At 46.7% G+C, this 16901-nt stretch overlaps 1 protein-coding gene across 3 annotated transcripts in view; it reads right to left on the bottom strand.

Annotated features, from left to right (window-relative positions):
• Positions 1–16901, bottom strand: part of PLD1 (phospholipase D1) — a 74770-nt gene that overhangs the window by 27983 nt on the left and 29886 nt on the right. For all 3 annotated transcript variants that reach the window (XM_072866377.1, XM_072866376.1, XM_072866378.1), the window contains 7 exons: positions 11291–11349; positions 10675–10767; positions 7916–8068; positions 6994–7143; positions 5610–5693; positions 3782–3863; positions 631–741 (listed from right to left, as the gene is read on the bottom strand). In XM_072866377.1, the coding sequence (XP_072722478.1) occupies positions 631–741; positions 3782–3863; positions 5610–5693; positions 6994–7143; positions 7916–8068; positions 10675–10767; positions 11291–11349 (732 nt within the window). The remainder of the gene's footprint in view (positions 1–630; positions 742–3781; positions 3864–5609; positions 5694–6993; positions 7144–7915; positions 8069–10674; positions 10768–11290; positions 11350–16901) is intronic.

The following is a 16901-nucleotide window of genomic DNA, read 5'->3' as shown; positions in this document are numbered from 1 at the left end:
AAAGATGATGGTGAATGGATGCTTCCCTTCACCCTGACAACTCGTCAAGTGACAATAAATCTATTATTCTAGCAGTTTGTTAGTCACCCTCATGCATAACATGTATCTTATTGCTCATTAAAATGTATACGTCTCTAATTTCAAGAGACAGGATCTAGCCTTATCCACTGGTTCGTGTGCCACAACTCATTTTCTGCTTGATGGCAGAGCAGCAGCGAAACAGCACAGGACAGCGCAATGCTGTTCATTTACGATAGAAACGTAAACATCCAGTGTTGACTCTCGTCATCTACGTATGAACAGAAATGCTGAAATGAGACAACATTCTCAAAATTTCCATTTGATGTAACCCCATTAACTTGTCACATGAAATATGTTTCTTGTGAATTAGATGAATAGTTGCTTTGGCAAGTCTAAGCTAAGCAATTTTATGTTCAATTATAACCTAAAGAAATGAAGTTGCCAGATGTGGTAATCACTGTATGGGTATGTCTTCTCAGATTATTCCCACTGTAATGGTGGGAAACACTGTTCTTCCAGTTCACACCCAAATACACTGAGGGTCAACACTAGCTATCGAGAGCAAATGAATGCAAATGCCCTTCATACGACTGCCCGATGCGCAATTACCTTAATGTTTGGATGGAGGTGCATGAGCGTCCGCTTGCTATATTCACTGTTGATCCCTAGGGCAAGCTCCACCTCTTTGTACAGCATAACAAAAATTCTCACTCCTTGTTGCTGTCAGAAATAAAAAGAAACACACGGTATGCAGGTATTTCAATGGATACAGTCCATTTCTGAAGCGAGGAAAAGCTAAGAGGCAGGAAGCGTGTTGTGCCTGCAGACAGAAATGCAGGCTGAGGTACTTGTCCTTGATTACGCTCTTCCAGATCCACCATAGTGATCCCACAGCGTGCAAGGACCCGCACTGCTCAGGAAAGCTCTTCAGCTTCCAGAGAAGGGCTCAGTACCTGGATTCATGTATGAAGAGCTGAGCTACGCCAAAGCCCGTCAACAGGTCATTCTTATAGTAGCCCCTTTTAAACATCCTTTCAGGTAAAATTTTGCAAACATGATTCACTCCACATATAATAGTGTTGCACACATCCACTGAAGTTCAGTTTTCTGCTGTTTCACGTTGCCCTGAGGTTTGCCTACAGTTACAAGCGTCTGCAAGACGATACCAGTGTGGTCATACCGATATCCCTCTCCTAAAGGGGATGCAACTGACCCAACACCAGCAAACAAGTTCTTTCTGCTGGTAGAGCTAAGCAAGCTCCTGGAATACAATGAGCAGGGCTCAAAGGACGGTGCTTTTCTTGAGTAGAATGGTACCCGCAGGAGGGTTTTTAAGGACCCTTGTTAAAGCACTTTTGAAACTGCCAAGTACTTCCCAAACCTCAGCAGATGTTGGCCACACACTGGAACTGCTGCCATAAATCCACATGACTTCAAATCTTGCAGTGGAGCTTAAACTTGGGACCTAAACTTTCCACAGCCTTTTAAGCTTCTATTTCCATAAAGCTGCTACCGATAGCTTGAGCAGTCTCCAAATTGTGGATGATATTCTGCTCCCCACCGCACCCAGAGAAGTCCGAGGCAGCACTGTACATACGTCAAGGGCAGCCTTACCCCTATACCTAGACACCAGCTTGCCGACCGCCCTGCCGAATCAAAGAAATGCCACAAGTGAGAGAGCAGGCAAGTATTTCCAGGAACTAACCTTATAACACTCCTCACTCTTAGAATGTATTTATAGCCATAGGAAAATCCATGTCAACATGACAAACAAAGCCAAATTCTTCCAGTGAGCATGCCTTGTGGCCACGTTTCATTTGCCAGAAAATAAGACTACTTCCAAATCAACAACAGTCAGGCACAAAAAACTCTATTTTTTTCTAGGCATGCGGAGGGGTGAGGACTGTGACGACAACTGGTTTGGAAGAGGAGGGAGTCAAAGACTACTTCAGCACGCCCACCTGGACTCCTGCCCTTCCACACATCAAGAGTTCAAGAGACTTCCCTGGCCACACTTCCCTTCCTGACTCACCACTCACGTGGGGCAAACTACCATTTCTAGCACCGGTGTTGCCATGGGTTGGGTGAACAACTGAAGTACAGCCCACATTCATAAACACCTCACACTCAGCTTCTCTGGCTCGCGTGGCTCCATGAAATGTGTTCTCTATAGCCTGGATCCAGACATGTTATTGGAAAGCAGAGTACAACCAGCAACAAAATAAACTGTTTTCTGAGATGAAAATGCTTAAAGAAAAGAAAAACAGAACTAGAAGTTGTGGTCGCTTGGTCATATCTCCAAGTGCTGCACAAGAAAGGGGAGTACACAGCAGCACAGAGCTTTGCACAGGAATCCTGCCAGGAAAGGCACCACGTCAACAGCAGGTCTGAGCTTTTCTCTTCAGGAGGAACAGCAGAGACGGAGGAATTAAAACAGAGGGGGAAAAAGCCTTATCAAGTTTATACCAGCATTTGCTTACTGAACACGAGCATTTATTAACTCAGATAACATGGCAATGCAAATAAGAGTCCAAGTCTCCAAGTCATGTTTATCACCTCCCTGTAAATAAGTTGAACACCACAGCCCAGCTCTGGGGAACGTGATGCTGCTTGTGTTTGCACACGTTTTTCATGCTTTGCTGAAACCCTTTCCCCACATCCCTTTTCCACAGCAATGCACCAGGACACTCATGACTAGAGTCTCCACCTGCGAAGGGAGAGGCAGGGAGGGCACGGCTGATCATCCTCCTCTTAGCGGCCACAAGAGCCATGAGAATATAGAAAGGGGTGGGTAGGAACAAAGAAAACCAGGAGACATACAGGTAGTAAGAGGCAGCTACCAAAAAAATAAAGCCTTTTCTTATCATATAAGTTACCCTTGGAAATCAAAATAATAATAATAAAACACAAAAAACTTTCAGGCTTTGGCCTTTCTTACGCTCCACTAAAATTCGTTATTGCCAATGGTAGCAGCTGTGAAAGAGCTATGGTAAGAGCAGCTTTGGGCAGCTTGGTCTGGGCAGGATGAAAGCAAGAGGGGCTGCACCAGGGGAAACGGGGCTGAGGGACATTAGGATGATGTTTAATGTCAACAGGCTCTTCTTTACTATAGATGGGTGAACAGCAAGAACATCAGCTCTTCAGCATTTAGTTGCAGCAAGGACCTGTGCAATGCATCAAGCATGGAAAACCAGATGAGAAGGCTATAGTGAGTTAGCGTGAACCTCTGGATGATACTGAGTGACTTTTTGCTAGTGACATCCTGGTTTTCTTGGCAGACAGACACAGCTTCAACTCTGAAAGCTGCAGCACAGAGACGCAATACGTGGTAATGACAGACAGGATCTGCACAACACAGTAATGTACGAACCACCTACCAAGAGCCACCACAAAGTGCTTAGTCTTTCCCGTACCTCTAAATTACATATGCCACAAGGAGAGCACCGGACAGCAACTGCTCTTGGACCCCACCAGGAGCTGGGGCAGTCGTAATGCAAGGCTGAAGTGACCCAAACCTGAGGACTCGAAGGGGCAATCAGAGGGTCTACCCTTCTGCCTCCGAGCTCTTCCACACACAAACTGGGGGAGCAAATCAAGACATGTAGTTTTCTGAGGCCATCTGAAGTGAGGCTTGGCCAGCTTTAACTCTCATCCCTACCAAAATAAGCGGTGCAAACACTCCAGTCCCAGTATGACCCTGTAACTGGGTGGGCACAAAGGGTTTTCTGCAGGGTGAAGGTTGCAGCTGGAGCTCACTTACTGCTTTCCGCTTGAGAATGCAGTCCAGCCGCCAGCGATTTCCTTCCACAACGGGTCGTTTCATGAAGATTTCTGGGCTCAGCCTAAGAAAATAAAGGGGCGGAAAAACCACAGCATATGTAGTCTGCAAACAAAGCATTGGCCTACATAATCAACTCATTAAGCAAAGAAATAAAAAAGTTTATATAAGGTGGATGTGCAGGCTCCAATCCGAGTGATGCATTCTCCAATGTCGTGCTCTTTGTTTTTTAATAACGGAGCATTACAGATGGCAGGGATGCGTCCAGCACATGCATCTTGGTATTCAACAACCCACGAGACCAAGTTTAACAGTGATGTATAAAAAGGGAAACTTGGACTCTATCTATGAAAGAAAGATGCAACAAAAGAAAACCCCAAGGTAGATTTGAAAGAAATGTGTAGACATGAAAAATAAATAAGAGTGGGATTGCAGTTCTCCTGGTACTTAGGCTATCTGAGTAGCATAGATTTGTGCTGAATTTTCCTTGCTGCCTAAAGGCAAAGCAATATGATCTCTCAACAGGACACTTTATTGATTCATAGCTTTAAGGATTACAAGGAATAATTAAGCAATCTCATCTAACTCCTGCAAAGGAAGGTGACAGAATTTCATTCCTTCACTTTTCTACCGAGCATGGGAACTTGTCCTTTGTTAAAGCACAAAAACATGCTTCTGACTACAGCACTGTTATCTTAAACTCCGAGTTTCAGGTAAGTTTTGCAATTCCAAGAGACATTAACAATTGTCTGAATAAAACGTTAAGTAAGAGAAAACGGGTCTGAAATGTGATGCTCTTGCACTGCTACCTGATGTTGCATGTGGGGATCCAGGAGCATTGGGTTTATCTGTGGTCATGTTAGGAAACACGTTTACCCCAGTAAATGCTAACATCATATTTAATTTTCTCATAATTGCCACCTAAGAATTAATCCTCCCTGTTCTTACGGGCAGTGGATTAATAGCAAGAGGTTCATTTTACAGATGGAGAAAGAGGAGCACAGAGATGTGCCCAAGGTTAAAGAGGACCTCTGAGCTGTGGCTTGGGAGCCTGCCCTACCATCCTGTCCCCAAGGTCCAGGCTGGCTCAGCCACATTAACCTCCACAAAGGCAAGACACAGGCAGCCACAACCGGCATCCAGCCAAGAAACTCTGCCCCGGGTCTGAGAGAGCACCCTTTTTCTGCCTCAAACAGGAACCAGAGCACTGCATAAATACATTGAATTACTAGTTAAGAAGTGGGCAGAGCCAGGTCCTTCAGCAGCCGCACAGCTCAGGGAAGGGACAACAAAACTCCTCTTCCATTGTCTGGCCCATTTAAGAGCAGAGCAAAATTACATCCCCTCAAGATGCTCTCGTCGCTGGCACGAGGCTTCCCAAAACAGCGAGGAGAAGCTGAAAGGAGGGTCCCATGCAGGATCACATGGGAAGAGCACTGTTGGAGGTGTTTGAGGGCCCATGTTCCCTTACACACTGAAAAACATTCTTGTCCCTTGGGTTTGCAGCAGCGATTTACACTCCTGATGAGCACCTCAAGCCATAACATTTGCAATTCAGGTGGTGCCTTCATGCAATTTCAGGCCTTTCCTTGGAAGGAGGCAACCAAGCTGTTGATTTCAAGCATGCGCTTTTGCTGCCAACCCTCCTGAAAAGGCCTTTGAATACAACACAAGGAGATGTTTGGGTGTGCTGCCAAACCATCTGGCCGTGTGGCTAGTTGCCATACTGTAGGGCCTCCGAACAGTGCCGCATTGTCGGGAATGTCCCAAGAGAGACGGCTGGTCAACATCCAAATATTTAAGTACGAACCACCAATCTGTGATGAAAATCTCTTCCTTAGCAGCTTCCATGGCATTTGCGACATCTTCAAAGTACCACTTAGCATTCACATACCTGTAAAAGCAAACACAGCACATAGATTTAGGATTCCTCCCCCTTCATTAAACAAAGTCCATAGCTGAAGACCAGCAGAGTTCTGTGTTAATGCTATTTACATTTTCTTCTCAAAAGCAAACACAAACCTAATTTCAAGAATTAGGACAACAGGCAGGGAGAATTTCATGCTGCTATTAGCAGCTTAATGAAACAGCACAATAAGAGATCATTAAGTGCCACTTGGTACTTCTGCCAACCGCACACAATATTCTTCGGTTTTGCTTGACGTGTGAGCTAGGTTTGGCTCTCAGGAAAGGATGGCAGAGTGGCCTTTGCTTTGATTTACGGAAACTATTTGGGCAGCAGTTGCTGCAAGGCAGAAGCTGCAGTGAGAGCACTGCGAGGGTTTGCTTCCAGCTAGAATTAATTTTTTGAGGTGCTTCTGGGAACGGCTTAGTGCAATCAGGTTACGCTACAGACAGGAGGATTTCTCGTGGGACTGCCGTGTGCGTAAAGCCCAGTCACCCTTAGACTATACCCATCTTTGCACTTGCTGATTCTCTTTCATCGCAAAGCCAATCTGCAAGGCCTGATTCTGATGCTGCTCTTCAACCAGATGAGTGGCATTTCCATCTGAACACGTCTGTGGTGCCCGGAAGGGCAATGTTGCCTTACAGAATGAGAATCAGCCTTGCAAATGTCATGAGCAGGACATATCTTGCATTTCAGAGCATGAAGGACGTGACCAGACCATCAGTTGCAGAGGAGCACGGGCAGGACAGGCTGCAGCACAGCTGCTTTGAGAGGGAGCAGCCGAAGAGACAGACATTTTCAATAGCACCTGCGTTACCATGGGCTTACAATCCAGAGATGTAAACCCTTAGGAGTCAGCGTCTCCAGAATCAGAAACTGGTATAAAATTGAAGCCAGGAATATCTTAATGAAAGAGCAGTTCTGGTTTTAACTCATAAGCATCCTGCCAATTATATGCGCATCAAAATATCATTTTTATCATTACGATAATAAATACCCAACGTGTTCAAATTAAAACGAAACTTGTTTCAAAATGCTGTTAGCTGTGATGCAAAGCCGTAACAGGATCAAAGCCCTCCTGTCACCAGTACTCCTATTCTGTTCCTGGTGAAGAGAGCCTCCTTTTTTGCAACTTCTCTAATTATCGTCAGTCCCTACAGCTACCGAACGCAAACAGCTCTACCCATCGGACCCGGGCTAATGCAGGCAGGCTTGTGCCATCGCTGCTGCAGGTAACAGTGCCCAAGGCACCGTGATCCAGTTGCAGCCTCGCTGCGGTCCTCACCACTTGGCCAGCGTGTTCTCCTGCACGGCTGCGTACGAGCCGAAGCGGTGCTCCGTGAGGAAGTCCTTGCCGTGTTTCCGAATGAACTCGTCTATGCCCTGCCTCCACCACTGGGCATGCCTGTAGCTGTTACACTTCAAAATCAGTGACCTGCAAAACAGACGACGCACGGGGCAGGATGCTGAAGCCATGTACGTTTAATTGGGCTGCTCCTCGCTGTCTACCCACGTTGATAAAGGCACCCGTATCAGTCATATTTTATTTAAGCAACAAGTAAGGACTTTGCTTTGTTGTTTTGTTTGCAAATGAACACACCAGCACTGAGCTGCTCTGAGTGACTACCACAGTATTGCACTGTCAAGCATAAAAAAAAAAAAACAACCCAGATTTAAATTAACAGCATCAGCTTCACTCAGGGGGGAGTTGGACCTCGCTAATGCTGTGTTTTTCAAAAGATGAATTTATCCTGTATGCTATCATAAAAATATTAAATACCTCCCTATCCCAACTAGCACGTCTTTTGGGTAATACTCTGGTTGGGATGTAGAGGAACATGTCCCGGCTCGCAGCACAGAGGAACAGAGCGCCTAGAAAATTACTGTAAGCAATTGCTGTAAAAACAGACTGTGCAACTCAACACGCATCGTGCCCTCGGGCCTGAGCAATAACCACAAGGATGGACGAGTGGTGGCTGAGGCTCCAAATGCCTCATTAAGACATTGGAAATGATGAGCATTACACAGGTCAAATCCCCAGGTATAAACACACCCGCAGCTGCCCAGGCGCTGAGCCCTGCGGGAAGCGGAGCCGCACGGCCTCAGCCCGGCACACCTTGTTAACCCCTCCTGGAGAGGAGCATCGATTCCTCCTTAGCAAAAGCAAAGAAAAAAAAATGGGTCTAAATAATGACTGTATTTCTTACCTAGAGAGATTGTCGATCTGCAACCCGTATTTCGTTTCTGTTTCTTTCTGGCCTATCTTAATGTTGAATTCCTTATCTACCAGCAGGACAAAGGCAATGGCCCCCGAGTCTGGCTTCATGTACAGCAGGAAAGAGTCCTTCACCACCAGCCACCTGTACGGGCACAGCAACCAGGTAACTTGTATTTCACCCATGCCGATGTTCAACACACGAGCCATAAAAGACTAATGAAGTGAAAAGGTGTTTCCTTCAAAACAAGTGCAAATCATTTACCAGGGAAAGGAAAGCGTTCAACTAAAAGGCAAAATTTCTTTTCAGGGGCTAGTGCAGGGTATGGTTTTCTTGAGCAGAAAAGTGCCTATTTTATGATCTTGGGTAATAAGTTTGAATCCAATATAAGACTTCTAGAGTTATCTGTGTGACTCCTTTTTACAGAATTCTTTGAAAATAGAGGTTCTAGTGTCTAACGAAGTCAATGAGAACCTCCCTGCCCACCAACCTCCCAGCCAGGTGCCCCAGCACCGGGCGAGGTGCAACACGGACCCCTCCATCCAAGGTTTTTATTCAGCTTTTATGTTATACCTAGAGGCAATATGGGAATTATTTTACATTTCTAACATTAATTATGATGCTAGGATCACTTTCACTCCTATCAAAATATATGAACGAGACATTTTGGAAAGCTTTTATTGCCAAGCAACAGGCACCCTGTTAGAAACACATGATGAGAGATGACCGGCAGGTTTTACATAAATACTGTAGCCTGAAGGCAACTCTAGGAAAAAACACATTTTTTACTGTGAATGGCATTTCTAATTTTTTCTCCCCCTGCGGCGTAGCTGGGGTAACCGGCCCCCTCTGTCCCACACAGGTCTCCACCACCAGACCTTCGCCTCATTCTTCTGCACACTCAGAAGCACTCAAAACAACAGAAAATATCACAAAAATCTGTTCATTCTTGTATCTTTAGTAACAGCCCCAGCTCCCAATCTACTTCCAGATCCCATAATTTTTCTTTTCTTTCAGGGCCCTGAAAGAGTTATCCCAGCATCACCTCTCATTTGGTGCCAAAATACCTCCCCCCATCATTTGTCCCATAATTTCACTCCCAAACTTACCCACAAAGTACATTTTCAAGCATTCCCCATGCCCGGCCCGAGAAGTCCTGCCCATACACGTTCACAGCATCACCTCACCGTTCCTCTCCACATCCCTAACACACCCAACCTACTATAATAAGTGAAATGAATTTGGGGTATAAAGCCCCAATGCCTATGGCAAAGCTGTTGTGGGAAAAGGATGGCCATGGTCTGCCCCATGCTCGGGGGAGCTCTGCCCCAGCTTGACGTGTCCTAAAACTCTTCACTTAAATAACCCTCTCTGGGAAATATTACTGTTATTCGCTTATTTATTGGTGCACACGCTGTCAGTCCCCGCAGGCCGTGGCAGCGATCGGGTGGCCTCTGGTATTACTCCGCACATAACCCCACTCAAACACTTCTCCCATCCCCTTTTTAGGCTCTAAAGGAAAACTGAGATCCATCGGAGCTGTATGCTACTGTCCCCACTAAAGCTTGAGCTCTGCATAACGTAGGGAAGAGTTAACTGAAGGGTATCGAGAGGAAAAGGCTTTTTTTTTTCCCCATAGAAGAGAAAAAAGAATTGGAGACAATTTAATGATTTGACCTGAAAGAAGGTCACAATTTCATCTCCCTCTGCACTCATTATAGAGATCTTCTGTAAAATTACATTAAGAAATGGACTATGAAGAAATAGGGCCCTTCCTTCACAAGAATGCAGAAAGATTTTGTTGGAAAACATAATTTTTTAAGATAAACTAACAACAGCCCATTGGCGATGCTGAAATCCAAAGGTGGGTAACGCTTGGGAAACCTCTCACAGACAAAGAAATTGTTTCTAGAAGGCAGATGTGTGCTATTTGGGTTTTCAAAAGGAAAGATTTGCCCAGGAAGGGCAAGCTCCAGGAAACGCCCCTTGCATTTTTTGGATGCCAGCTGGTAACACACACTCCTCCCTGCGCTGCAGCCCCAGGAAACACCGAGATCTAACGCAGAAGGTAAAGGGATGGGGACAGTAAATTACGTCTGTCTGCAGCAGGAAGGGACATGGGAACAGGGTGGCTTGTGAAAACTCCCATGAAAACACCGGCATTTAAGCATGTGCAGTAATAAGGAAGCAGCAACGTATTTAATTCCAAGGTTAATCACACCCAACAGAGCTCCTTACCGCTGCAGGTCTGATTTAATCCAGCTCCAAAGCAGCCCAGATAGCGTTTCAATTAATCGATTTTCTTTTTGTAAGTTGAGGAAGGGAAGCTCAGAAAACTGGGCTGAAATCTGGCTGGGGTGGTCTCACCGGCCACATCCCCTCCCGAAGGCAGGGAGCCCCCGGGCGCTCCCCCAGCCGGGAAAGTCGGGCACAGCCCAGGGGATTAGTGCCATTTCTGCCAGCTCGGGGCTGTAGGAAATCCCTCTTTTCCTCTGGAGCAACATGTCCTTTCTGCTATGAACTCCAATGCAAAATAAAACACTCACCACCCTCCACACAGGAGGGTGAGGTGGGGATACCCTGCGGACCTTTTTGGCCTGAAAATCTGTGGGCTTTTGTAAAAAAGCAAGAATCTCCCTCACGGACTTTTCGGGAGGAAAAAACAAATGAGGATTTTTGTACGTGTGCCCGAGGAGCAGACAGCATCGCCAGACACCCTTCGCAGACACCTTCGCCCACCCCGGCAGTACCTTTTGGACCATCGGTAGCACATCCTTCCCTGGCCGCAGCAGTTCAGGCCAGGTATGCGGTGGCCCCCGGAGCGCTTCATGATCAACCCTTCTCTGCAAGGACAGAAACACGGTCAGGACGGGCAGCACTGCTCTCCTGGAGGTGCAGGGCAGCTGGCGGGCGGAGGATGGCTGCTGAACCCCCAGCCCCTGGTCCCAGCCACGGTGCCTCCAGCCGTGCCCAAGCAGCCTCTGTGCCACTGCCCTGAAAGCTGGGAAAAGGGCAAAAATCACCCTGCAAAAGGAAACCATGCGGATTTAAGAGATGCAGGGCCCTGTTTTATAGCACAAGCATGAGAATGAGCAGGTCAACACATTGCAGGGAGGGAAGGGGAGAAAGCCCATGAGCCAGCCCATGAGCTGCAGCCCACATCTCACAAAGCAGCCTGCTCTCAAAACTGTTTCCCAAAGTTGTAGCGTTTCTGTCTCAACATTAATAATCTTTTCTATCTGGATGGCAAAATATCCCCCAGTCAGTTACTTGCAAGAAAGGAAAACTATCAATTTGAACAGTATTTATTTATAAGGCCCTGCTCTTGGTGAACCGTAACTCACAAAGACACAGCTCACAACTCACATGCCCTTCGGTCCCAGGTCATGGATGAATGACAGCTGGCTTACTCCAATGAACTCCATCTGGGGAAAGAGAAAAAGATTCCCCCATCTTTCATACTCTGAAACCCACAAAATACTTTGCTTCATTGAAGTGACTTGTCATAAAGACAGAACCTACAGAAGATTCTAAGCAGAAGGTACCCACCATCGCTTAAGCATCTTCAAGACGACCAAGAAAAGTGGTTTGGTTGGGTTTTTTGTTTGTTTGCTTGCTTATTTTAAATGTGCTTTGGAGAACGCATTTCAGGCAACCAGGACAATCAAGATCAAACGTATCATAGGGACCCACCAGTATCCTCCCTCCTGGATCACTGGCTGAAACGAGGACGCAAGTTTGACACGGTTTGGGGGCCTGTGTGAACTCGGCTGGCTGCCCGAATCCTCTCCTTCCTCCAGCGAACCTCACAGAAAGGCTGGAAAGGGAACGAGCACACATACCCAGGGCTGGGAGCAACCCATTCCCTTTGAGTCCCCTACCCCACGGGCACACACCACATGGGGGTTCAGCCCCTCAACCCACGAGCATCCTCCAAGACAATCGCAGCAGGTCGCTCCCGCTCAGCGCTGTACACACTCCACTGTCCCACCCGGCCCCAGGAGCCGAAAACCCACAGGAAAGCCACAGCGGGGCAGGAGGAGAGCCAGCTCAAGCACACTCTCCATGGCTTCTGCCCATCTGCACAGAGCTCCACGGCAGGCACAGCCTGGGAAACCCATGTGCCATGCTATCAAGTTTACCAGCAAGTCCCAAATTCAAGCGACCTGCCTCCTCGCGGCTCCTCCTGCTTCAGCAGAGATTGCAGAGGAAGGTAGTGACAAGCAAAGCCGGTGAGAAAGTACAGCATGATTACATTCACCTCTAAAAATAGGACACCAGGCGATTCCAACCGAGCAGGCTTTTCTTGGCACAGCAGGACATTCCTGACAGTCTGCTGGTTATTAGCCCTGGGCCCCATTAGCAGGGAGAAACGCCTGCCCCGGGCGTCCCGTGCAGGACAGGCCTTGGGCAGGAGCAGCCCTGCGAAGGAGCTGCCTCGCATGGCGGAGGCCTGTCTGCGCCCAGGCACTTTTCATCTATTATCGCACACAATCGTCCAAGTGCGGAAAGGTGCTCGGGGCAGGGTGAGGGCAGGAGTTGCTCTCCCCTTTGGTCAGGCAGCAAGCTGGAGGGAACCCTCTAACCACGTGTTTTCGCAATGAAGCCTGCTGGGACCAAAGCCCAGGACCCAACCCGTGCTCCCGACCGCAGCCGGGACGTGAGACAGCCTCGGGGCTGGCTTTGGGCCATGCCCATCCGTGCCCCACGGCAGCTCAGGTGCCAGCACCCAAGGAAGGGCTCTCCTCCACGGTGGCCGCTGTCACCTGCTCTTTGCCAACCAACCTCAGGGTCCTCATTGGCAAAACCCCATTTTGCACAGGAATTACGGGGGTGGACCCATAAGCCTCGGAGACATTTTCAAACACTAAGTGTGACAAAGAATATCAGTAAATTTGGGGCAAAAGTCAGTCTTGCAGTTATGGTGAGGCTGGCCCAGGCTCCCTTCCCAGCACCATCGTTTTTGCCCCACAGAAGCAGCAGTCGACAGATGATCCTTCCTCCTCCTCACGCTCTGCTGCTCCTTCCCAAACTCCTCACATCAATAAGGTCACGGAGAAGAACAAAGGATCTCTTCTTCTCTTCCGAGTAGCTCAAGGACATCAAGTAACCTTTACTCAGCAGAGGCAAATTTAATGCCCTCATTTTTGGGTGATTTCAGCCTGTTTTCAGAAAGTGGCTGGAACAAGTTATTCCATGCTTTTACTAACGAACTCTATCACCGCTATAGAGATAAAGATAATGAGAGCTATCACCGCTCTCGCTACGCGTTCTGGAAAAGCACCAGCGGTGACCTGCGAACGTTTCGGCTGTTTCTGCAGTGACACTCGGAGCGGGATGGGGAGCGTCTGAAAACCCAGCGTATCCTACAAGCTCTTATCAGAGGTCCTAAGCGAAGTCTCCGGCCAGTTCTTTGCCCTGGATCCCATTTTCATTTCTTCAGAAAATGGCTGGCATTCCCCATCAGATGAATCAGAAAAACCCAGCCATCTCTCTCACAGTGGGCACAGGAAAACCAACGCACACAAATGTCAAAACCCTTTGAAAATGTTGGCTGCGACCAAAAAGCTGGCAGCAATTTGAGGAGCACTGTGTGCAGAGAAATAATTGTCCTTGAAGAAGCGAAAAGAAAAAAAAAAACAGGAGGAAAAATTACTTGCAGAAACAGAACTACTACTACATAAAAATGAAAGAAAGATTGTCTGGCAGCGCAGCAGCCTGCTCTTCAGCCAAGGAGCCTTTGAAATGGCAGCGACGGTGACAGGAGCCCATCCAACACGTTGATCAAGCAGCTCCAATTAGGAGCATCGGTTTGTAAAAAAAAACCCATAAATTCCACTAGTTACATGGAGAATTCCTCAGTGCAGCGGAAAATATCTGATCGAATGATTTATTATGATGATTATTGCTGCATTAGCTATTTTTACTGTGACAGCGCCTTTCATCCGAGGTGCTCGCCCTTCACAGAAAAACCGAGGGGGGAACGCAGAGCAGCGAGGTGCTTTCGTCTCCTTCACATCTGAATTCCTGCGCTGCCCAGCTGCCTCCCCGGGGAGCGGCATCCTGCTCCGGTTTCAGAGCGATCCGCAGCAGAATATTTTAAGTATGAGGTACGGGCCTAGGGAATGCAGTTTCAATGACATTGTTGTAGCAATAAAAAGAAAAAAAAACACAACAGACGGGAGGGATCAGCTGCAGAAAGACAAGCTATGAAAGGTGGAGAACCAGCTGCAAGGTGCACGAGCCACAGTTTTAAACCGTCCCGTTCTGCCAGCAATGTCGAGCATGCATGATTTATGTAAGCAAAGATTTCATAGAGCATCTGCATTTCAGAAAGAATTCAGCAGCTCCACACTGTGTTTTCATTTTGACTCTTGTTTTTAATTTAGTGTGTTAAAAAAAAACCATAAAGAGTTGATTAGCAGCAGTGGCTAGCAATAAAATGAAATTACACCACTGTTCAGAATATTTTTGAGCAAGATGCCAGCTATTTCTTACACATAAAATTGGCTTACACTAATCCTGTAATTAAAAAAATATTAAAGGTACTAAAGTTCAAGTGCAATAACTAAAAATACTGAAGGGTTAGGCGGGGACCTTTGCAATGGTCTGCAGATCCAAGTGCCATATCAGAGGCAAAACAGCAGCCGCTCTCACATATCTGAGTTGTTCTTACATTGTACTGCTTTCACTTAAGACGAGGTTTTTACACTCAATTACTAAAGATCATGCAAAACGTTACAGACACACTTTGGTTCAATCAAATCTTATTTTTTATTTTGCTTAGGCATCTTTCAACTATTGCAGCTCATACAAAAAAATGATGCAAAGGTCCAATTAATAAAATTTTTATATGGAATACAATCAAGCCCACGGGCCCCGTTTCCTAATGTTTTTGGGCTACACTCCCCCAATTTCCATTTCCCAGAAAAAAATGTGGACAATCAACACATTGAGATTCCCACAACATTCATTTTAACAGTAATTGTCTTGAAGCACTTCGGCCCAGGAGTACTACAAAAAGGTTTTGGAAAGGACTAGAAGACATGAGATTTAATCGTAAGTCACATAGCCAAAAGGAAAAAAATAAAAAATAAAAATGAAAGGCTATGAAGTCTGGGGTCTGATCACAAAATACAATGCATCTACTAACCTATTTGTGAACTCCACACAAAATACTCTGTTACAGTGAATGCTGAGAAATCAGGGGAAATGTGAGAAGGCTGTAAATGTTATCAGTCGGAGTCACCCAGTCAAAGCAAGGGACACTTGGTACATCCCTAAAAGATGCTGCTTCAGCAGGTTCTATTTCCACAGCCTGCAGGAGTGTCACCTAGAAAGGCTAGAGGACGTACAACCTCTACAATGCCACGTTGTCACCGTGGACCTCATCCTCCATCCACTGAGGACTTCAGGTCTGCAAAGCCGCTACAAGCTCGACTTGCAGGCTTGACTCTCCCAGTGCACGGCACATCCTCGAGACTCTATAAAGCGGTGACCCTCTCGCTGACAAATAATAAATTAACCATGCATGCAAAATAAAAGAAGTAAAAAGGCAAATTAATTAAATTGTGCAGGTCAGATGTAAAAACATCTCTGAGGAGATGCAATTGACCCAAGCAGGCTCTTCACAAGGACCAAGGGTTACACATCAGGCAGGTCGCAGCTTGCCATAGCAACTCCATGTCTCACTTTACAAAGAATTCAGGATTTTAAAAAACACCTCAGTGCACGGATTTGAGGAGAGGAACACGCAGGAGTCAAAATGTGCTCCAAGATTAAGACAGTTACAGCATTTGTCAGTGTCCAGGCAAAAGACTTCTCAACCACAGGAAGACCAAAGCCCTCATTTTGTTCTAAGGAGAACAAATACAGTTCCAAGGAAAATGCCAGAAATCTTCACTTTAGTCTCTAGTCTGAGAATGGTGTGGGTTGTTTTGGTGTTTTTTTAAAGGAAACGTTTTTCTCCCTGTGCTTTCTTCCAGCATCGCCTGCAGGACCCGCCGCACTTAGCGGCACCGCCATGAGCAGCAGAGTCCTCACTGAACACTTCGCTGCGGCCAAATCCAGCAAAAGCCAACAATAAACTGAGAATTTATGTGCAAAGTGACATCTGGCTCCGGGGGCCGGGGACAGAAGGGCGATTCAGCGCAGGAGGAGGGAAGCACCCCACAGCTGCCCGGGCAAGGCAGGACCGCGCATCTCCTGGCCCAGCCCCCACCGCGGCAGCCCGCCTCGAACCGCAGACTGGTCAAAAGATCACCCACGTTCTTACACGAGCAGAAATTCTCCAAAATATTTGAAAAAAGCAACGCCTGCCTAAGAGTGACAAGACAGATCTACACTGTAAAATAACTCTCCCCCGCTTTGCATATGCTACTGATCAAAATTGCCAAGTTATCCCAATCTTGCCTGTAGAACAAAAGATGACTATTTTCCACATGCAGACTAACACAGTTCTTGACTGCAGTGGACTTAAGCTCCACATCCTGTCCCCAAAAGAAGCATTCTAAGAAACACAGGTCCTTTTGGCCCAGATCTGAAGACTTCTTGCAACCCAAAGCACGATGGCCAACGCTGGACGAGCACTTTGACCTGTGTAACAAGCAGTGCTCAACACGCCAAGCTCTACAACAAGAGCACACACTACTTTCGGGCATTACATCCAGCTACAAGCTGCCCAACATCTCTACACAGCTGAAATCCTGCAAAAGAGCAGAATTCCTACCAAACAACAACGAAAGCCAAAGAGAAGAACTGGCTGCTACCGGTACCCTAAGTTTAGTCTACATTTCTGCCTTGTTTGAAAACCAAGTGTTCCCAGTTATCGCTCCTTGCTCAGAAATGTCACTAAGCTCTGCAGTTACTCAATGCATGCATCAGGTTTTGCTGATAATACAAAAGACGGAGTAACACAGTCATTATGCAGCCAAAAAAGGGGAAATAAATTACCATCCCAGGGAGATGTTACAACTGC

Source organism: Ciconia boyciana, chromosome 7, assembly GCF_034638445.1.
Source record: "Ciconia boyciana chromosome 7, ASM3463844v1, whole genome shotgun sequence".
Classification (NCBI taxonomy): Eukaryota; Metazoa; Chordata; class Aves; order Ciconiiformes; family Ciconiidae; genus Ciconia; species Ciconia boyciana.
This window is presented reverse-complemented; position numbering and strand designations above follow the sequence as displayed.